Here is a 23,655-nt window from a genome sequence, read left to right on the forward strand (position 1 = left end):
AATTTTACATATAAATAAATGTTTGTGGTTTTTTTTTTTTTTTTTTTTTTGGTGTGGTGCTGGGGCCTTGTGCATAGGGAAGCAAGCACACTACCAACTGAGCTATATCCCCAGCCCTGAAACTAGAATTTAAGACATATTACTCTGTTCTTAACCAATAACCCTGGGTTGCAGCCCTGAGACGTGGCTAAGTGGCGTTTACTTGCACTGTGGAGGGGAGATACACAACTTAGCTTGGCTTTGGTCGCGAGCCGAGGGAGGACGCCGGCGCTGTAGGCGTTCTGCGGGTTGAGGACGCCAGCTTGGCAGAGCAGGCTCGGGGTTTGAAGCTGGAGAGGTCGGAGGCTAAGGTCGCTCTGGACCCTGCTTAGGTGGAAGGCGTTTCCCTCCGGAGCTGGTGACGCGTAGGTACGTTTTTCCGGCAGCGGTGATAAGCCCGTCGCTCTCCCAACTCTTGGTTGGGACCTCTGGGTTTTTCTGGGCTGGGCTCGATCCACCCGCTAGAACCCCCGCCCATTTCAGCTCCATTTGGGGTCCCTCCTCCTCATCCCCCGGGTTCGGCGAATCAACTGCCAGTCGCCCTGGACAGGCGAGCTAGTGCGAAATGCCAGACCTCAGGCTGTACGCACTGGGAATAGCTGCGGCCGTGGTGACCACGGGTGTGGCCTACGCCCTGTGGACCTACGTCTCTGCCCTGCGCCCCGCGAGGAGGCCACACCTGCCCGGACCCGAGGCTGCAACTCCTGCGCGCGGGCGCGCAGAGGAAAGAAAGCAAACAGGAGCGGTGGAAATGGAGAATGTGAAGAAAGGGAAGGCTAAGGAAGTGGCGAAAGAGAAAATTAAGGTGAAAGGAAAAGAAGAGAGAAAGAAAGAAGTGTCCAAGGGGAAAGAGAAAGGGAAAGAAGAGAAGTGGATAAGAAAAGATAATGAGCAGGAAAAGGAGAAAGAGCAAGGGAAGGAGACAGCAGCCAAGAATGAGCAATTTAAAGAAAAACCAGAGGTAGAGAAGAGCGACAGCACCAAGACAGAGACGCCTCTGGAGTCATCCGTAGAAAACCAGGTACCTGGGACCCTTGCCTCCAAGGCCCGGCTCTGTTACGTCAGACCCCAAGACCTGCGCAGGGGGAACTGGGCCTCAACAGAGGGTTTTCCACCTAAGGATCGGAGGGATTGTATCGAGCTACGAACATCCCATCGTCCTCCCCTTCTCCCGTGCTTCACCCCTGTACCCTGTGTCCTAACAGATTCTAATGTTGAGGAACCAGAGATCTTGACTGGTCTTCAAAAGTGACGCCTTTTGCCTCTGCCGGGCATTCAGCGCTGGGCTCCCAGACCGTCTGCCAACAGAGACGAGACCAGTCCCAGTCCCGTGCACGCAGGCTCTCTCCGCTTGTCAGAAGCCGCAGTGTTCCTGAATTTATGCAGGATGTGTTTGGGGGCTCTCTGGCTCTTTTCTGTAAGGCGCTGTGGTTACTGCTTGCATGGTTTTCAAACCATCAGCACCCAGAAGGGCGGGGAGTGGGGCATCACAAATTTTTAACCGAGAGGTGTGAGAACCCAGGCATTGTGAGGGTCAGCTAGATGGGATCTGTGTTTCTGCTTGGCTCCATGGGTCTAGAGCCACTTTTTGGTTCTAAACAGTTTTAATTTAATTATTACAGGAAATTTGATGTCTGGTAAAACACAGGCTACGTAGATCTATGTATGGCTAAAGGAATAATATTTTTTTTTCTTTTGTGGTGCTGGGGATTGAACTCAGGGCCTTATGCAAATGAAGCAAGCACTCTACCTACTCTACTCAGCTATATCCCCAGTCCTAAAGAAATTACTTTTGACACAGAATGATCGTGTTCAGCATCACATTTTGCATCTGAACTCTTGATTTACAACTATCTTAGGTTTCCCTAGGAGGGGATAGAAACGAGGATAATACATTTTATTTTAATTAATTAATTAATTGGTGCTGAGGATTGAACCCCAAATCTCAGGAATATACTCTATCACTCAGCTACATCCCCAGCCCAATGTTTGTATTTTAGACCGAAAATATAAACAAAATGTAAAACATTAATGCAGAATTTCTAGGTAGAATGGGTTTAGGTGTGGCAATGTGGTTGGAAAAGGAGTAGGGAACTGTTTTTAACTCACGATGTTTCAAGGACCTAGTACATCATTATTTTAGGAATCACTGAGAAAGAAAAAAAATGCTACCAACCAAAATAGGACATACCATAGATTTTAAAAACATCCTATTTTCAGCATATTAAAATGAGGAAGGGATGTATCATGGAATGAGTATGTAATGAATATGTAATGAAGTATGTTGGGGTAACCTGAGTGGGGGCCCCTTCGAAATGGTGAGAGAACACAATCCATGCCTGAAGCCATTTTTTGGTGCTGCTACTGCTTTAAACCATGTAATTTTAAAGCATTCAACAAAGTCTCCTTTGTGCATCAAGTCCTTCTTCCTTACCCTAGCACTTTTTAAGAATGGCATTTTAAAAATATTTTTATTAGTTATTATGGGCCTTTATTTATTTTTATGTGATGCTGAGAGGAACCCAGTGCCTCACACATGCTAGGCAAGCGCTCTGCCACTGAGCCACAACCCCAGCCCTAAGAATGGCATTTTAACGTGTAGATGCAGATGGAGAGAATGGGGAAGGACATAGGGATGGAGATAGGAGAGATCCATGAAAATATCATTCACTTTCAGAGCCATCAAGAATTCACTCTAGGGGTTGGGGTTGTGGCTCAGTGGTAGTGCACTTGCCTAAAATGTGTGAAGCACTGGGTTTGACCCTCAGCACCGTATAAAATTAAATAAATAAATAAAAGTGTTGTGTCCTTCTACAACTAAAAATATTAAAAAAAAAAAAAAAGAATTCACTCTAAAATGTATGGCCTTCAAAAATTGTGTTGTTGGGCTAGGGCTGGGGCTCAGCAGTAAAGCACTCACCTAGCACGTGAGAAGCCCTGGGTTCGATCTTCAGCATCACATAAAAATAAATAAAGATATTGTGTCCAACTTAAAAAAAAAATGTGTTGTTTACCCAAATACCTATTAGGGCAGAACTTAAAATGTCTTACTTTCACATAGATTTTTTTTTTTTTAAAGAAGTGGTTATAGACATTCTAATACTGTTTAAGATCACTTTTTTTCCCTCCAGAAATGCAATCTAAGTCTAATGTCAAATTTGGTGTTCAAGCAAAACAAGCAGGGTGTATAAGATTATTGTTATTTCTAAACCAGTGCCATTAAAGATAATTGCTAGTATTTTAGATCTACATAGCCTGTGTTTTACCAGATATCAAATTTCCTTTAATAATTAAAACTGTTTAGAACCAAAAAGTGGCTCTAGACCCATGGAAACATCTTTATTAAGCTGTTTGGGAAATAGAATGGAATTCCTCTGAGCAGTCTGGCTCACTTCTTAATCTTTAATTTTTGCACTGTAGAGACCACATCTCTAGGCATTTTTAACTGTATTTCTGTCTTCTCATGAGACTACCCTTGTGGTCCCTCAGTCCATGGCAATAAAAATTGAGGCTGACATATTGGTAGGATGCTTTTTTTAAAGTTTACTTCCAGTTCACCAGGTTTTAATATCATTAAATCATGATACTTAAAAATATGCATTAAAAATATAAGGGGAAACTTGCACTAACATTTTATAATCAAGTTATCTACTTGTGAAGAAAAGATAGATTAATAATAACATGAGACCTTAAATGCTTGCATGCTGAGTGGTATAGTGGATGTGTGCACCATGGAGGTCCCAAGACCCCGAAAACCAAACCAAATTCTGGTACACTCTCCAAAGGACATGAACAAGAAGTCTCGAAATTGACTCTGAGACCTCTAGAACCTTCCATAAATACTGGTGTATGTGTGTGTTGGTGTATGTGATAGACTGACCAGGAGTTGGGGGATGGAAAGGGTATGTGAGATTAATAGTCACATAAGTAGTAATGGTTATGTGAAAACGTTAGGTGATTGGTGGTTTGGTCTTGGCCTATAAAATGTTAAGTTCCTCTCTGTTTGGCAATTCCATGATTATTATTAGGTCCTAGCACAGGAAGGCCCACTATTAGGAGCCAGGAAAACAAGGACCTGATGGAATAGGTTTATTGATTTATCTTTTGTTTCACAGGACAAAAATAAGCAGATCCTAGTTCTAGGCCTGGATGGAGCAGGGAAAACCAGCATCCTCGACTCTCTAGCTTTAAACAAAGTCCAGCATAGCAAGGCACCCACCCAAGGTTTCAATCCCGTTTGCATCGACATTGAAGACAACCAAATGGAGTTCCTGGAGAGTAAGCTCTATTTCCTCACTAGTTATCTGGTAGCCTTCTTTTATGTTAAGCTAGACGTGGTGTTATCGACTGGATTCTTATGATGCTGGATCAGATTTACATAAACTTTAGGATGCATGTGTGGTTTAATACTAAGGTGCTCTAGGGAGGGAGTTAGGAATCACTTTCTGCTTTTTTAATTGTCTCCTTTTTTGCAGTGATGGAGACAGGGGAGGTTAAAGGAAGGCTTTAGCATGCCCTCCTATAATCTATAACGGGCCTCCCTCTTTTCCACACTATAGCAAATAAACATGCAGCCTACGTAAGTACAGTGTGCTTCCTTCTCTGCAAATGAAATTATACAGAAGCCAGAAGCCCCAAACTTCTTCTTCTAACTAGATGGCAGTTCCAAAGTCCCTACTGTGCAGCAACGCTGAAATCTCCACCTTGCTAGATGTTGCTGTGCCCCAAAGTTGGGTCAGATCTTCCCTTGTCTTCTCTCTCTCTTAGTGCTTTACCACTGAGCTATATTCCTGACCTTTTTATTTTTAAAATTTTTTTTTAGAGAAAGGGAGGGAGGGAGGGAGGGAGGGAGAGAGAGAGAGAGAGAGAGAGAGAGAGAGAGAGAGAGAGAATTTTTTTAATAATTATTTTTTAGTTTTCGGTGGACATAACATCTTTTTTATTTTTATGTGGTGCTGAGGATCAAACCCATCTCCCCGCGCATGCCAGGAGAGCACACTTTCCACTTGAGCCACATCCCCAGTCCCGTGACCTTTTTATTTTTTGAGACAGGATCTCTCTAAGTAGATGAGGCCCTCATTAATTGCCCAGGTTGGCCTTGAACTTGTGATCCTCCTATCTTAGCCTCCCGGATTCTTCTCTTACACTCTCTCTTTGGATGACTTGATCCATCTTCATGGCACTTAATACTATCTATATGATAATGAGCCCTCCCAAATTGACCTATCTAGCCCAAACATGTCCAAATGTCTCCTGACATCTCTACTTGATTGTCTAATCGGCCTCTCAAACCATGTGATTAAACAAAAATGTCTGACTTATCCCCTCCTGTCTGTTTCATTACCTGTAATCCACTGGCCATTAAGTGATTCCTTACCCGTCAAGTTGCTCAAGGCAGAATCTGGGAGTCACCCTTGATTCCTCCTTCTCTACCCCTGCCTTCAGTCCACAAGAGAAACATATTGACTCTATCTCCAAAGCATAACTAGAATTTGTCAGTGTCATTCTTTTCCACTGCTTGCAAATGAGCCAAAACTTCCCTCACCTGTTCCTCAGTTTCCTGCAGTCATCATTATTTTATTTTTGCTTTTGTCCATTTGTGAAGAGAAATATTTTAACCCATGTATTTAAGCAAATCCATTGCTAACTTAAAACCCTTCAGTGAATTAGCTGGGTGCAATGGTGTACACCTGTAATCCCAGTGGCTGGGGAGGCTGAGGCAGAAAGATCGCAAATTTGAGGTCAGCCGCAGCAACTTAATGAGGCCCTGAACAAGTTAGTGAGACCGTGTTTCAAAATAAGAAAAAAAAAAAAAAAAAAAAGGAGGAGGGAGGGTGAGGATGTAAACCCAGTGGCTAAGCACCCCTGGGTTCAGTCCTCAGTACCAAAAAACAAAAACCCTTCCAATGATAGGTAGGTCCACTTTTAAATAACTCATAGTTCAAAGATAAAATCATTATGGGAATTTAAAAATACTCAGAACAAATGATTGGTAAAAATAACAATGACAAAATCTATTGGTCAAAATTGGCATGCCAAAAATAATAATAATGCATTTAAAGAAATTTACAATATTAAATGTTTATAGCTAGGGGAAAAAAACAGCTGAAAATTTATGGGTTAAATATATGTTGTAGATTAGGAAAGAACAACAGGCTAAAATCAAAGAGGATAGAAGGAAAGAGATTATAAAGAAACCAATGAAACTAATTACAAAGATACAGTAGCAAAGATCAGAAAAGTCAAAAGTTAGTTCCTTGAGAGAGAAACAAAATAGACAATCTTCTGATGAAATTTATCAGGAAAATCTAGAAAGCACAACTAATGTCTCAAATGAAAAAAAGATGTCAAGAGTATGTTTACATCTGTGCTAATAGACATATATATTACAAAAGCAGATTCAAGAAGAAATAACAACTCTTGGCCAAATTATATTATTATATTGTGTGCATGTACAAATATGTAAAAACAAATCATACCATTGTGTACAACCATAGTTCACCAATAAAAATGTGGAAAATAAATAAAAATAAGACATTGAATAATTTAAAAAAATTAAAATGAAATCACTAGCTAAAAATAACCCTAGGGCTGGGGATATAGCTCAGTTGGTAGCTCAGCTTTCCTCACAAACACAAGGCCCTTGGTTCAATCCCCAACACCTCAAAAAAAAAAAAAAAAAAAAGAAAGAAAGAAAGAAAATCACTCTATAATGAAAACACTAGATAAGTTGATTTTATAGATAAACTCCATCAATCTTAATCTTCCATAAATTCTCCTACCCAACAGGAAGCAAAAGTAGTATTTCCTCACAGTGAGATTACTATAACCAAAGCCAGGCTAAGAAGTATAAAAAAAAAAGGAAATTCATGAGCATAGAAGCAAAAATCCAAACAAAATTGTAGTAAACCAAAATCTGGTTAGTATGTGAAAGAGAAAACATATCATGACCAAGCTCTGCTTCTCCAGAAACAAAAGGTTAGTTTAACATTTGAAAAATCTAAGCAACTCAGTGAGCATCTGTCTTTAAATAAAATATGAAATAGAGGGCTGGGGATGTGGCTCAGTGGTTGAGTGCCCCTGAGTTCAATCTGTGGTACCCATCCACCCCCCAAAAAACCCTATAAATGTCATTTACTACATTGTTAACTAGAGAAATATATATGATAACCTCAATAAAAGCAGAAAAAAAATGCAAAATTCAATTCTGTTTATGATTTTAAAATTCTTAATAAACTAAAAATAAATGGCAATTCCTTAACCCACCAACACTTCAGAACACAGGATTCCTCAACATAAAGTATTAGAAGTATGGCCCCTTGAAAGCCAGGACCAACAAGAGCATTCTCATTCAGCATTACCCAGAAGGTCTAAGTCAGTTCAACACAAAGAAAAGGTATTAGGATTAGAAAGGAAGAAACAAAACAGTTCTTGTTTATGAATGTTGTAATTTTCTTTAAAGGAAACCTAGAAGACCCGTCAAATTACTTTAAAAAGTCAATTACATTTCTGTTATCCAGCAACATGCAGAAAATGATTTTTTTCCCTCTTCTCCAGTTGAACCTATGGGCACTTTTTCACAAAGCTACACACCCAACTTTTTATTTATTTTATTTAAAAAAAATTTTTTTTGGTTGTAGATGGACACAATACTTCCATTTATTTTTTATGTGGTGCTGAGGATCGAACCTGGTGCCTCACACGTGGTAGGCAAGCGGTCTGCCACTGAGCTACAACCCCAGCCCCCCAGCCTTTTAAATTAATTAATTAATTTTTGATTTGAGATAGGGTCTTTCTTAGTTGCTTAGGGCCTTCTAAGTTGCTGAGACTGGCTTCAAACTTGCTGTCCTCCTGCTGGGAGGATTCCCCTAGTTTCTGGGATTATAGGCATGCACTACTATGCACAGCTTAGCATATATGATTTTTAAGAAGATATCATTTTTGATAGCAATGTACATAATTTAGCTAGTTCTAAACTTAACCACACACACACACACATAATAGAGAGAGAATTTGCAGATGTCATTGAAAAACACTGAAAGAAGATCTAAATAAATGGTGACATAGTTTCCATGAATAGGAAGTCAGCACATCAAAAAGATGTTAATTCATGGGCTGGGGCTGTAACTCAGTGGTAGAGTGCTTGCCTGGCATGTGTGAGGCACTTGGTTCAATCCTTAATACCACATAAAAATAAACTAATAAACAAACATATATGTGTCTATCTACAACTAAAAAATTTTTTTGGAAAAAAACTTAAAAAGATGTTAATTCTCCTCCAAATTTATGTTTAGATATAATTCAATTCCAATCAAAATCCCGATAAAACTTTTTTTAAGAGTTTGAGAAGCTGAGACTAAAACTTACATGGAAGAATAAAGGTATAAAAAAAGCTGAACACTGTTGAAGAAATGAGTAAGAAAGACAGCCTTGTTCTGTCAAATATCAAATCTTACTATAAAGCTTTAAAATTAACATTGTGTGGTGTTGGCGCAGGAATGAGCAAAGTGATCAAATGTACAGAGTAGAGATCTTCTGGGGAAAAGAGAGGCTGTTTAACAAATGGTGATGGCACATGAGAAAAAAGTGAAATTGTTTACCAGCCTCTTTATATACATATGTATACATCAAATTCAGATGGATAAAAGTCTAATGTAAAAAGCTTTGTGAAGAAAATAGAGAATATCTTATGTCTCCAGGGTAAAGAAAAAGACAGATGCAGAATATAAAACAGGATATAAAAATGGATAAAACAGATGGATAAATCAACTACATTAAAATTGGGAACTTCTGCTCATAAAAAAGATGCCACAAAATGGGAGAAGATACATGCAACACATATAACCAATAAACAGACAGTAATCAGAATATGTTAAGAACTCTTATGAAAAAATTTAGACAGCATAAAAAACATTTCACATGAAACAAATTAGAAGTAAACATGAAAAAATGTTTAATGATCATTAAGCAAGAGAATTCAAATTAGGCGCTCGAGCACACACACACACACGCACACACATACACACACACAAATCAATCAGATAATACCAAGTTTTGAAGAGAATGTGAATCCAAAGGAAATTTATTGGCCATTGGTGGAACATAAATTGGAAACTACCACTTTAGAAAACAACTTAGCATAGTTGGCCTTCCTTTCACATATATCCACACCAGGAAACAAATACAAAAGTGTTTACAGCAGCATTGTTTATGGTAACAATAAATGAGGAATAACCCAATGTCCATGGATGTTTAAATTGTGTTAAAACCATCTGAATTACTTAGAAGTTTTCAAAATAGTTTAACATATGAAAAACACAAAATACTTATAAGAATGACTAGCCTAGAGAGGTGCAAAAGAAAACAATGAAAGGTAAATCTTATTAGTGTTTAAAATGGCTTTTGTTAAGTTGCTGTTACAGAGATCTGAAAGCTTTTTCTATCAATGGCTATGTAGAAATTATTTGATCTCTGTGGACCGCATGGTCTCTGTTGTAACCACTAAACTGCCCTTGTGGTGTAAGAGTAGCCACAGACAATATATAAACCAAAACATGTTGTGTTCCAATAAAACTAATTGTGGACACTAGAATCTAAAATTGATAGAATATTCACAGTCATAATATGGTATTCTTTTTTAAAAAACATTTAAATGTGTAAAAAAGCCTTTTTAGCTTGTGAGCTATACAAAAATAGGTGGCTGGCTAGATTTGAATATGGGACCATGGTCTGCCAAACCCCAATCTAGGAGAAAAATAAAAGCTAAATTCATTTTGTATATTATCATTACCAAAAAGTTTCCTATGGGAAGAATCAGCAGAATGAATTTCTGTAATCTAAAGGCATTTTTATCCTAAGACAAATATTCCTGAATACCTTAAGATCATATTTCCTCTCAATGCAATATTAAAAATATAAATTAGTTCTGAGATTCTGAAAAAGGAAAAGAATTATACAAATGAAGGTAGCCAAGAAGTTTAGTCCATTCAAAAATCAGAGTTATATGTGTTTTTTTGTTTGTTTGTTTTTCCCCCGTACTGGGAGTTGAACCAGGGGCACTTAACCACAGATCCACATTCCCAGCCCTTTTTTTGTATTTTTTTAGAGACAGAGTCTCAACAAGTTACTCAGCCTTGTGAAGTTGCTGAGGCTGGCTTTGAACTCATAATCCTCCTGCCTCATCCTCCCAAGCGACTGGGATTACAGGCATACACCACTATGCCCAGCATAACTTGTGCTTTAACCTACCACCTTTAACTATTTCAGTAGCCCACTCCCATTGATGAACTTGCAGTGGCTGTGAGTCTGCTGTGTATGTCAGGATCAGAAGACACCCACTGTAATATTTAATATCTGAACAAAGATCCTTTCTGATTCCAAAATGAATGACCCACTTGTGAAGGGTACTCATTCCCAATGGCTATTTCCCAGCAGTGTCCCTCTGATTGCTCTCAGAATTGGGTATCTTCTAACACAGTGGAATTTTGTCGGAACACCTGTCCAGTGTGCCCAGACTGTCCTGGGTGAATGCTCCTGTGATTTGTTGGTGTGTTCTTCCTCTACTGTTCTCTGTAGTTGGCGGCAGCGAGCCTTTCCGTTCCTACTGGGAAATGTACCTGTCCAAGGGATTGTTGCTGATCTTTGTGGTGGATTCAGCAGATCACAATCGATTACCTGAAGCCAAAAAATTCCTTCATCAACTAACAGAAGCAAATCCAATCCTTCCTCTGGTTGTGTTTGCACACAAACAGGTAAAAATCTGTGCAAATATAAATCACACTCAGTACTTTGCTTACTAATACAAGAAATGTCTATTTTTTTAATAGCTAGATACTCAATAATATGCTGCATATTCAATTTGACTTATAGATTCCCTGGGTTATAAACTCCTTGAGCGTAATGACTGTTATGAATTTTGGTGTCCTTTGAAGTTCCTAAGTAGACTGCTTTGTGCATAGTAGGAATTCAGCAAAGGTCTGTTGAACTTATTTCAATAAACATATATTAATGGTTGAATCCAACAAAATATTTGAGAGGTTTCCATGTATAAAGAAATAGTTTTGTTTTAGACCAACTAGAATGACCTGAATTCATTTCATACACGTTAAAAATATTAAACATCAATGGGGAAATTGGAACCCCTGTGCACTGTTGGAATGTAAAATTGTATACTTGCTATGGGAAATAATATTGTGGCTCCTCAAAAAATAAAAAAAAATAGGGTTCCCATATGATGCAGCAATTCCACTTCTGGGCATATATCTCCACTCCCGCCCCCCCAACAACAACAAAAAAAAACCCTGAAAGCACTTCTCAAACAGGTATTTATATAGCACTATTTACATTAGCCAAAAGGTGGAAGCAACCCAAGAGTCCATCCAATGATGAACAGATAAACAAAACATGGTACTTACATACAATGGAATATTACTTGGCCTTAAAAGGGAAGGAAATTCTGGCATATACAACACAGATGAACCTTTAAGACATCATGTTACACAAAATAAGCCAGCCAAGAAAGGACAAATATTGAAAAATTCTGCTTATTGAGGCTCCCAGAAAAGTCAAATCCACTCAGATACAGAGTAGAATGATGGTTGCCTGGAGCTATGGGATGGAGGAATGGGGGAATTAATTGATAGGCACAAAGTTTCAGTTTAGCAAGATTAAGAGAGTTTGGGTGATAGTCGCACAACAATGTGAATGTATTTAATGGCACTGTACACTGAAAAATGGTTAAGATGGTAACTTTTGTTATGTGCACTTTTCACAATTAAAAAAAAATTTAAAAATGAATTTCCAAGGGCTGGGGTTGTGGCTCAGTGGTGCAGCGCACGTGAGGCACAGGGTTCGAACCTCAGTACCGCATAAAAAAATAAAGATGTTGTGTTCATCACTAAAAATATACTTAAAAAGTGAATTTCCATAACATTGTATTACTTAAGCCCCTTTCTCAATGGTTAGGTTTGCCGATTATAAAACAGCTCAATTCGTACTTTTTCTTTTATGACTTCTATGAGTGAATATTTGTGGAAGTAAACTAACTAATCCCAAATGATGACCCAAAGTAGGAGCCTAGCTGAAGTCCCTTGTGGAAACTAGTTCAACAGATTTTGACATTCGGTTAACATTTTGAAAGAAACACTCGTGCTGTTTTGTTTTTATTTTTAAGAGGAGCATCTTAAATACCATAAACTACAAAGATTTGGGGATGGAGGTATAGCTCAATGGTAGAAGATGTGCTTAGCATGCATGAGGCCCTAGGTTCTATTGCCAGTTCCAACATCAATAAACAATAAATAAATAAATAATAGCAAAGATTTAAAAAGTCATGATAAATGTGAGGTGTATGCTGTTCCATTGCACGAATGAATATATCACAGTCTTGCCATTTTCTTGTTGTGTATTTGAATTATTTTCAATTTTTCATTGTTATAAACAATGTTGCAAATGAGCCTTCAAATATTTGTGTCTCCTGGGAGATCTCTGTGAACCTTTTCCTGGTGCGTATGCCTAAAATAACAATTACTGGGTTTTTGTATTTATAAATGGTAAATTGGACTAGATCTTATCAAGTTGCTTTCCAAAGATGTTACACCAGTTCCTTCTCCCATTGGCAGAAGGTGACAGTTTTTGGAACTCTATATCTTTGTCAGTACGTGATATTTTTGCCAATATGATAGAGCAGAATTGTTTTTTATTATTCTAATTTATATTTCTCTAATAGATAGTGAGCTTAAATATTTTCCAGGTGTTTATTGATCTCCACATTAGTGAGTTTATTAGTATCTTTTTCCAAACTCTTACTACAGTATTTATCGTGTGTGTGTGTGTGTGTGTGTGTGTATGTGTGTGTTTGTGTGTGTATGTTGCTGAGGGTAGAACTCAGTGTTTCACATATATTACGCATGTTTCCTACCACTCTGTTATACCTCTAGCCCCTCTATCTTTTCTTGTTTGAATTATAGGAATCTTTAAAAGCATTCTTTGTTAGTCACATGCTTTACTACTATCTTCTTCTTCAGCATTCTGGTGGCATGTCATTTTATTTTACTTATAGTTCACATTTTCATGTTGAAGATTTCTATTTTTAATTTATCAATACTTTCTTTTGTGATTTGTCTCTTCATCAAATTAAATCAACAAGGCCATTCATTGTCAAATTTATAATTTTATTGAGCCTTAATGAGAAAAGATCTGTATATTCTAGTTTGTGTGAGTTAGCCTTTCATCACTGTGACCAAAACACCTGACAAGAACAATTAGAGGAGAAAAAGTTTATTTGGGGCTTTAAGTTTCAGAGGTTCAGTTCATGATCAACCTGACCCCATTGCTCTGGGCCCAAGAGGAGGTAAAATATCATGGTAGAAGGGTGTGGCAGAGGAAGCTGCTCAATTCATGACAACCAAGAGCAAGAGAGGAGCCAGGGACAAGATACACTTCAAGGCCACCCACCACTACCACGTGACCTATTTCCATAGCCACACACCATCAGCCTGCAGTTATCAGTCAGTAGTCCATTTAAATTATAAATAAATCAAATAGATTGACCCATTAATGAGATTACAGCTCTCATAAGCTCATTATTTCATCTCTGAACATTCCTGCTCTGCCTAATGAATGAGCTTTTTGAGGGACACTTCATATTCATACCATAACAAGAGCTCAATTTATCTTTGTTCATATTCTTTGGCCAAAATATTTAGTCTTGGGCCTGGGGATGTGGCTCAAGCGGTAGCGCGCTTGCCTGGCATGCGTGTGGCCCGGGTTCGATCCTCAGCACCACATATAAACAAAGATGTTGTGTATGCCAAGACTAAAAAATAAATATTAAAAAAATTCTCTCTCTCTCTCTCTCTCTCTCTCTCACTCTCTCTTAAAAAAAATATTTAGTCTATTATTTTAGCTAAGTTCAAGTTTTTTTTAATATTTATTTTTTAGTTGTAGTTGGACACAATACCTCCATTTTATCTACCTATTTTCATGTGTGCTGAGGATCAAACCCAGGGCCTCCCGTGTGCTAGGCGAGCGCTCTACTGTGAGCCACAATCCCAGCCCCAAGTTCAAGTTTTATGTAAGGGTTTTCAAAGAAGTCATCTTTTTTATCTTTACTCTTTGCATTATTAACTCTATTAAGGCCCAATTATATACGCATGGAATAAACCCTGTATTTATACCTTATGTGTTATATCATTAGAGGGAGCCCCTCTTCCCACCTACTACCCTTCTCTTCCTATTTTTTCTGCTCCAATTCAATCAGTGAACTTATTTAATCTGGGACATTATCCATGTTACTGGATTTATTAATACCATTATACAAATTATTATAGGCTCTAAGATCAAGTAAATTATTCAGGTTTAGAACAGTCAGTGAATGTATGTGACTACCAGTACTCAGAGGGGTAACCACCTCCCAGTTACTAATTACAGCACATCATGAAGCCTCCCCGTGGTGGAATTTGGTAGGTCTACATTGGTATAGGAAAAATATGACTCAGTATTGGATTATTTTTAGAACTTGAAAACTGTTCTGCTGGTCAGGTGCAGTGGCACCCACGTTTGTCCCAGCTCCTCAGGAAGCTAAGGTAGGAGGATCACTTGAACTCAGGAGTTTGAGGCCAGTCTGGGCAACATAGTGAGACCCCATCTCAATTAATAGATAGATGATAGATAGATAGATAGATAGATAGATAGATAAAATGATACTCTAAAGCTTAGAGAAATGCTTCGAATTAATAAAAAGCCAATTACAAATGCAGTTTCAGATGTGAAAATGCCAACATTTTTTGCAAAGGACTCAAAAAAATAGGGATTTAATATTTATTAAAAGAAATATCAGAGACCTTTTGTCTAAATACTTCTGGATGCATGAGAGGCAGAGGAGTATATTTGGATCTTTCCATTTTGACCTCTAGGAGTCTGACTGTGGCATGCAGCGTAAGGTGGCTCTCCCTAGGGGATTCTGCCCCTGCTGCATCTATTTGTCTCTCTCCTCCTCTTTGCCTCCCTCCCTACCATTTTTGTTCTCGATCTGCTCCCTCCCTGGTCTCTTGTCTGTCTCCCTCTACCTCCCAAAGTTTGATCCAAAGTTCTTGTTCAGTAGAAATAATGATCAGAAAAGAAAGCTCACAATGGCAAGTGCGAAAATCAGAAATACATGATATGAACCAAAAGTAACTAATGAATCAAATTCCTTTTGATAAATATAAATTTGTATTAATTGATTCTGTTGAAAATAATCTCGAATTAAAAACAGTGATGACTCTGTTTAGAAAATTAAGGTATTAGATTGGCTTAGGTTCATTCCAGAAAACATTTGTTTGATAACACATAAATGCTGGCATTAGCTGGGTGCAGTGGTGCACACCTGAAATCCCAGCAACTCAGGAGGCTGAGACAGGAGGATCTCAAGTTTGAGGATAGCCTCAGCACCTTGGTGAGACCATAAGCAACTGAATCAGATCCTGTCTCAAAAATAAAATAAAAAGAGCTGGGGATGTGACTCAGTGGTAAAGTGTCTCTGGGTTCAATCCCTAGTACCCACCCCCATACTGGCATAATTCTGGTGAAAATATTTATATTCAAACATCTACTAGTGTCATCACAATTGGGACCAAAACATCCTCTGTATTAAAATGGTGAAGTCATTAGAGCAATAAATACAAATAGTAAGTCTGTATATCCCAAAGTAATGCAAAATAACCAACTTTTTCTTCTTATTTTTCCATTCTGGGTGAAGGATCTCGAGGCAGCCTATCACATTACAGATATCCACGAAGCATTAGCGTTATCTGAGGTGGGAAATGACAGAAAATTGTTCTTGTTTGGAACTCAAGTGACCAAGAATGGCTCAGAGATACCTTCTACTATGCAAGATGCCAAAGACCTGATTGCACACCTGGCTGCAAATGTGCAGTAAGCAGGACGAGGCCCACTGTATGACTAACCACCTACATGTCATTGGGGAATGCTGAGTGGCAGGCTTGAAACCAAAGGTTTCCACTTTCGATTAAAAAATAAGACATTTCCTATTTTCTCAATGCATGACATATACACAAAGATAACGTTAATTCATTATGAGTATCTACTTATTTAGATTTTGAACTTTAAACATATTTATAGCTGGGCATGGTGGTGCACGACTGTAATCCCACTGGGGGGACTGAGGAGGATGACTGGGGAGGATCTCAAGTTTGAGACCAGCCTGGAAAACCTAGAAAAAGCCTGTCTCAAAATAAAAAAATAAAAAGGGCCAGAGATATAGCTCAGTGGTAAAATACTCCTGGATTGAATCTAATACTGCAAACAGCTAACCAAACAAAAACATTTTATTTTATTTTTTGGTACCAGAGATTGAACCCAGGGGTGCATAGCCCCTGAGACACAGCCCCAGTTCTTTTTGTTTCTTATTTTGAGACAGGATCTTATTAAGTTACTTAGGGCCTCACTAAGTTGCTGAGGCCGGCTTTGAACTTATGATCCTCCTGCCTTAGCCTCTCTAGCTGCTGGGATTCCAGGCATTCACTGCCACACCCAGTCAACATATTTTATTTTATTTTATTGATTTTTTAAAAAATAAATGACAGTGGAATGCATTACAATTCTTATTACACATATACAGCACAACTTTTCATATCTCTGGTTGTACAATTAACATATTTTAAAAACAGCATATTTGGAGCGAATTAGGATTTTTTATTTTTCCAGTGGTTTGAACCCAAGGCCTTGCACATGCTAAGTACATGCTTTTCCACTTAGCTCCACCCCCAGCCCTAGAATTAGGATGTTTAATCAACAAAAGTAAAGTGAACATTAGAATGTTTTCACCCCACTTGTGGTTTTTCAGTGCTATTAAGTTTCTATTAAAACATTTTAACAAGCTTCTTCTTCTCAAGTAAAAATCCATATGTCTTTCTTTTAAATGGATCCATTAACATTGTGGGATAGAATTATAGGATAGTAGAATGAGGAAAGTGAGCACCTTCAAACCCACAGAGAAATAGAAATCAACCACTTTCAGAAAGAGCTACGAAATGCTTGTCTCCAGGAGGCTGTCATACTAGGTGAGGAATATTGAAGGGATTTGCTTTTTAAATTCTTGACATTTCACTTTTATATATAGATATGCTTTCTTCACTAGAGATGTTTTGTAAACTGATAATGATATTTACCTACAGACTTGATGTGAAGTTCAACTATAGTGCTTTTCCTTGATTAAAAAAAATAATTATTTTTGAAAGTGGATTGTGGTATATATAAATTCTCCCTTTTACATTTTTGGAATCTGTGCCAAAGAACCAACTATGATGAAGATGATTAAGCCTCTCAATGTTAGCACAAAACCATCTCTATTCAAGCTTTAGGTTACAATGGAATGTAACCCAACTTAGGCATTCTCATACACAGGTTTGTACAAAATGATTGCCTATGAGAGGCGAAACAGGGGAGTGAGCGACTTTAAGGTCTCTTACCTTCTCCCCAGTCAGGGCTGCAGCACCCCGAGTACAGTGACGGACTGTACTGATCCCATTACAACTGCCACTGAGATGTCTAATGTCAAACCTTCTTTTATTTGGTCTATGGAAATGGGACCACACATTGATTTAGGATCACCAGAAACCCTGAATTTTAGCTTCTTTCTCGAGACTTTCTACGAATGGACTCCTGGACACATCCTTAATCATCTTGGTCTTCTCTCTATAAATGGATCTAGCCCATTGTAGACTACTTCCAGCCCTGAGCTTGAATTCTATGCTGTTTCTTCCCTGTGAATTCTAATGGGGATCAGAGGCCTATATAGTTCCTTGATGCCTTTTTCAAAGGTGATACCAAAAGCTTTATCAGGATGAGGGATGATAGGTCTGTTCTTCCTTGTTTGGTCTTTTTTCCCCCTCACATTCTGATATTGTTTTCTGCATTTTGGCAACAAATGCTATTGCTAAAATAACTGGAGTTTTTCTTTCAGGGAACTGTTAATACCAATGTGATCATCATTGCATGATGCTGGGGAATGAGTAAAGCAGGGACTCTATACTTGAGATGCTCTCAGGCTAGCGATGCAGGTACATGTCACAGGGGTTTTCAATGGAAATAGTACTCATCCAGGACAGATTGGTGTGATGTCAGAGAGGCTGCTGGCTGGTAGTCTTCCCATCAGGCCTCAAAAGGAGACACTTAATACTTTGGAGGACTTAAGACAATCTGATGTTTCTAAGTCTTCTTGACTTAGAAACCATAGATTTTGTTACTGAATCAAAAAAGTAATTTGGCCTTTTCATTTATTCAGACGGTCAATATTTATTAAGTACCAACTAAGTGCCAAGACTCTTTCAGTTAAAAAGGATGAGAATTCAACTCAAATTTATGTGTGCCCAGGGGCTAGGGTTGTAGCTCAATGGTAGAACACTTGCCTAATACATGAGAGGCACTGGGTTTGATCCTTAGCACCACATAAAAACAAATAAATAAAACAAAAGTATTAAAAAATAGATCCTAATTTCTTTTAAAAAATTTGTTTGTGCCCCAAAGAGAGGGTGGTTTGGGGAAACTCATCATACTGAGAAACCTGAGCATGAGTAGACTCGGGGCTTCAGAGATAGTAAGACTGTCTTTCCATCTCTTGGTCCTGCTAACCTCTGCCTGGATTAATACTCAGACTCTTGTTACCCTCACCAAGGCAGTAAGATGATTGCTGTTGACATCAAGCCTACACTATTTATATAGCCCATAATCTCAGGATATTATGAACCCTCTTTCAACAGCTAGACAGCAAATCTCATTGAGGGGCACTGATTGGCTCTGCTGAGGTCACATCTTTATACCTGAACAGATTCTTGTGGCCAGATTGGCTGGATCCAGAGTAGGAAGAAGGATTAGCTCCCTCAAACCATATGAAATCCATGATCTCATAGAAAGGAGATGGTCTGCTTTCAAAAGAAGAGGGAAGGGAGTCTAGGCAGGAAAATAACAGAAATAATGACAGTTGTTCCTAGTCATTCACTGTACTTGGTACTAGAATACTTTAAAAAATAATATGGGCTGGACATGTTCTTGGATAAGCAGAATTAATATTGTCAAAATGGCCATACTACCAAAAGCAATATACAGGTTTAATGCAATCCCCATCAAAATACCAAAGACATTCTTCACAGAAGTAGGAAAAAAAATCCTTAAATTCAATTGGAAGAATAAGAGACCCAGAATAGCCAAAGCAATACTAAGCGAGAAAAATGAAGCAGGAGTTGTGGTTGTGGCTCAATGGTAGAGTGCTTGCCTAGCCTGTGTGAGGCAATGGGTTTGATCCCTAGCATCACATTAAAAAAATAAATAAACAAAATAAAGGTATTGTGTAAATCTACAAATAAAAATATTTTTTAAAAAGTGAAGCAGAAGGCATCAGAATATCTGATCTGAAATTATACTACAGAGCTGTAGTAACAAAACCAGCATGGTACTGGCAACAAAATAAACATGAAGAACAATGGAATAGAAGACACAAATACAAACCCACCTACTTTCAGCCATCTGATACTTGAAAGAGTGCCAAAAATATGTTGGAGAAAAGAAAGCCTTTTAAACAAAAGGTGCAGGACAATGGCATATCCATATGTAGAAAAACAAAATTAGACCCTATCTTTCACCCTGCACAAAAGTCAAAGTGGATCAAAAATATAGGAATTAGACCAGAAATATTGCAACTTCTAGAAGAAAACATAGAGTCAACATTCTATCATATAGGTGCAGGCATCAACTACCTCAACAAGACCACTAAAGCTCAAGAAATAAAAACTAAGACTCAATAGTAGGATGCCATCAAATTAAACAGCAAAGGAAACAATTCAGAGAGTAAAGAGAGAGCCTATGGAATGAGAAAAATTTTTTTGCCAGTTACTCCTCTGACCCTGGATTTTGATTAAGAACTGAAAAAACTCAACCCCCCAGAAAAATAACAAAATCAATAAATGAGCAAAAGAACTAAATAAATTTCTCAAAAGAAGAAACACAAATGGTCAATAATTATATGAAAAAATATTCAACATCTCTGGCAATCAGGGAAATGCAAATCAAAACTACACTAAGATTTCATCTCATTCCAGTCAGAATGGCAGTTATCAAGAATACAAATAATAATAAATGCTGGCAAAGGTAGGGAGGAAAAGGTACACTCATACACTGTTGGTGGAATTGCAAATTAGTACAACCTCTTTGGAAAGCAGTGTGAAGTTTCCTCAAAAAAACAGAAATGGAACCACCACATGATCCAGCTATCCTACTCCTCTGTATTTATCTGAAAAAACTAAAATCAGCATACTACAGTAAGAACAGCCACTACAATGTTTATAGTAACACAGTTCACACAAAGCCAAATTATGGAATCAACCCAGATGCTTGTCAATAGATGAATGGTTCAAGAAAATTTGGCATATATACACATTGGAGTTTTACTCAACCATAAAGAACAACAAAATAATAGCATTTGCAGGTAAATGGATAGAAATGAAGAAAATCATGCTAAGTGAAATCAGACTCAGAAAATTAAGGGTGGAATGTTTTTCATGTGTAGGCTAGAACAAAATAAGGGGAGAAAGGCAGTGGGGGGAGGGGATTGGATATCAAAGATAAAGGGAAAATCAGTGGAGGAGAAAGAGGAGAATGAGAGGGACAGAGGGAGGACAGAAACAGAAATATGGGATGAATTTATTTAATTGTATTAAATTATGCTATATACACATATAAATGTACCAGAGGGAATTTCATCCTTATGTATATATAGAAAACCTCAATCAAAAATAAAGGAGTTGGCTGGGGAGGTGGCTGAAGCGGTAGCGCGCTTGCCTGGCATGTGTGCGGCCCGGGTTTGATCCTCAGCACCACATACAAACAAAGATGTTGTGTTCGCCGAAAACTAAATAATAAACATTAAAAATTCTCTCTCTCTCTCTTAAAAAAATAAAAAATAAATAAAAATAAAATTGTTAAAAAAAATAAATAAAGGAGTTAGGGGCTGGAGTTGTGGTTCAGCGGCAGAACGCTTGCCTACCATGTGCGAGGTATTGGGTTCCATCCTCAGCACCACATAAAAATAAATAAATAAAATAAAGGTCTTGTGTCCAACTGCAATAAAAAAAGGTCGAAGATCAGTAGAGGAGGGAGAAAAGGGGGAGGAATGAAGGGAGAAGAAAGGGGGATAGGGATTGAAATAAAATTTCTGCTATGTATAATTTTGTCAGAGTGAACCCAAATACTACGCATAATTATAATACTCTAATAAAAATCAATAATAATTAAATTTTACTCTTTAAAATCCTAGCAGCTGAATTCTGTGCTATTGAAAATATTTTATTATGTTCACTAATAAAATTGTACATATATACAAAAAATTAATAAGAGCTGGAAAGACTCTTTGAGTGGGTAGTATTTAAGCTGAGAGTTACAGCATAGAAAACAGCCAGTATGGGAAGAGTGGTGAGAAGTGAACTCCAGACAGCAGAACAGGTGTAGGAAAAGGCTGAAATGGAAAAAAAGTTTGACAAACTAGAGAAGAACAGGGAGACTAGAATGTACAGAGCAAGGGTGTAAGACCCAAAGTGGACTAGAGAGAAAAAGGACCAGATTGTGGGACCACTTATAGTACAAGTGTGTCCTCTCTCTCTCTCTCTCTCTCTCTCTCTCTCTCTCTCTCTCTCTCTCTATGTTTGGAATGTTATGATTGGAGCTGGGCAAAGGTAGAAATCAGAAGGCGAACTGGGTGGGGTGGACTAGGTCAGTGACTGGACATGGAGAGAAAGGGATGCGTTGAAGACATGTATTTTCAGAGTTAACTGGAGTTGCTTATGTATTGGATATGGGGAGAAGGTGATAGAAAAGGAGAATAAAGATTGATTCCTAAGTTTTTCTCAGGAAAGACATTAGTCAGATTCATGTGGTTGGTGTATAAAACCAGAGTGTCAATATATAACTGTGAAGTGGACCAGATTTCTTTCTGTGTGATCATTAATAATCTCTCCCAGTAAACAGACTCCCTGGGAAGCTGGGTCATGCCAGAAAGTTGTCTTGGGAGCATGGATCTTTTGAAGTATAGTGGTGCCAGATCATACATCCATCTCAAGAGGACCTGAAGAACAGGATGTAACAATTGCTTTCTGTTGGCTTAGGTCTTTTCCCCTCTGCATTTTTGCTGGGGAGGGAGTTGTTGGAGGAGTTGCTGAGGATTGAACCTAGGTTCTCTAATAAACAAGCCCTCTGCTACTAAAGGCCCAGGCCCCAACCTCTGCAGTTTTTGATAGGTGCAGTCTCTTTGACTCCCATACATCCATTTTTAGCTGAAACCCCTTTTTCAAAATATTTCTGATGTGCTCTTTGGCTATTTAAAGACATTTCTTTTAGTGGTGGGCAGCTTTTTCTGATTTAGGGGCCATCCTGCTTTTTAAGGTGAGTTTATATAATTCTTTCCTGATTGTTTATAGGTTGAGTTATGAAACTCCCTGAAGATAGCTATTGAATCTCAGTACAATATTGCACTATATCAAAATGTGTCTGAAGGTGTAGATTTCCTGATTTACATATGCATATGCCAGACTAGAAAGAATCTCCTGGTTTCATTCTAGATAACATTCACAATCCAAAATGTGAAAATAGATGTTTCACATCTATAAGACAAAGTATATCTAAGGATTATCTAGTAATATGCAAAAGGGGTCCTTATTTTGACAGATGACTTGTTCCTTAACACCTCTAGTCCCCTCCCTTGAAAATAAACACATTACTGAAATTCCACCATGTCTTTCCCACACCATCATGGTCTTAAAGGCTAAATACAGTTCTCAAAGATTATGAAAAGCCCAGGCCACTTACATTTTTAAAATATATTGGCATATTTGTTTAAAAGAAGGGTGAGGGCAGTGCCAAAACCAAGATTACAAAAATTGTGGTATACTAGGTTTAAAAGACATCACACTTGCTGGGCACGGTGGCACACACCTGTAATCTCAGCAGCTTCAAAGGCTGAGGCAGGAGGATAGCAAGTTCAAAGCCACCCTCAGCAATTTAGTGAGGCCCTAAGCAGCATATGGAGACCCTCTCAAAGATTTTAAAAAAGGTTAGAGGTGTGGCTCAGTGGTTAAGTGCCCCTGGGTTCAATCCCTGGTGTGTGTGTGTGTGTGTGACAACAAATTAAGGTACACACAGAGGACACAATTGTGTTCTTCACAAGATAAAAGTAATGATTTGTAGCAAACTTCAATGGATCATATATCCTGAGATGGGACACAAGTTGTAGGAGTTTAAAACCTATCAGTGTTTCCTTGCAACAGCTTGTAGAAATCCAGGTGGAGATAAAATGGAAAAATCTTTCTGAAATGTTGAACAAACATCACCCTGCTGCCGCCCGCTCCCCACAATCCTTATTCGGTTGATGTGCCTTTACTAGAAACTGCCTTAGTGATTGAGGGTCTTAATTTTCTGCATCTGCTCCCAGCCTTTGTATAGAGGAACCTCTGAAATCTGACCGATCTGCCTTTGCTGAGTTGTAAAGCAACTAGATCAGAAGCTGACAGGTTCTGCCCCAGGGCTGTGCAGCGGAGAGCTTCAGTTGCGGGATCTTGCCGGGATCTTGCC

General features: G+C 38.3%; 1 protein-coding gene across 1 annotated transcript; it reads left to right on the top strand.

Moving 5' to 3' along the window:
* The first annotated feature begins 506 nt into the window (after positions 1-506).
* Arl9 (ARF like GTPase 9) lies at positions 507-16,878 on the top strand. Its single transcript, XM_076864677.2, has 4 exons — positions 507-1,060; positions 4,155-4,317; positions 10,615-10,790; positions 15,779-16,878. The coding sequence occupies exons 1-4, from the start codon at positions 605-607 to the stop codon at positions 15,956-15,958; spliced, it is 975 nt and encodes a 324-aa protein (XP_076720792.1). The 5' UTR covers positions 507-604; the 3' UTR covers positions 15,959-16,878.
* The last annotated feature ends 6,777 nt before the right edge of the window (positions 16,879-23,655 follow it).

This window comes from Callospermophilus lateralis, chromosome 8, assembly GCF_048772815.1.
Source record: "Callospermophilus lateralis isolate mCalLat2 chromosome 8, mCalLat2.hap1, whole genome shotgun sequence".
NCBI classification, from domain to species: domain Eukaryota; kingdom Metazoa; phylum Chordata; class Mammalia; order Rodentia; family Sciuridae; genus Callospermophilus; species Callospermophilus lateralis.

Bases quoted from the DNA above. Each gene is read 5' to 3' on its own strand.
- Arl9 (XM_076864677.2), top strand. From the start codon at position 605: ATGCCAGACCTCAGGCTGTACGCACTGGGAATAGCTGCGGCCGTGGTG. The intron at 4,318-10,614 runs GTAAGCTCTATT...TGTTCTCTGTAG, and splicing joins CCAAATGGAGTTCCTGGAGA to TTGGCGGCAGCGAGCCTTTC. The intron at 10,791-15,778 runs GTAAAAATCTGT...TTCTGGGTGAAG, and splicing joins TTGTGTTTGCACACAAACAG to GATCTCGAGGCAGCCTATCA.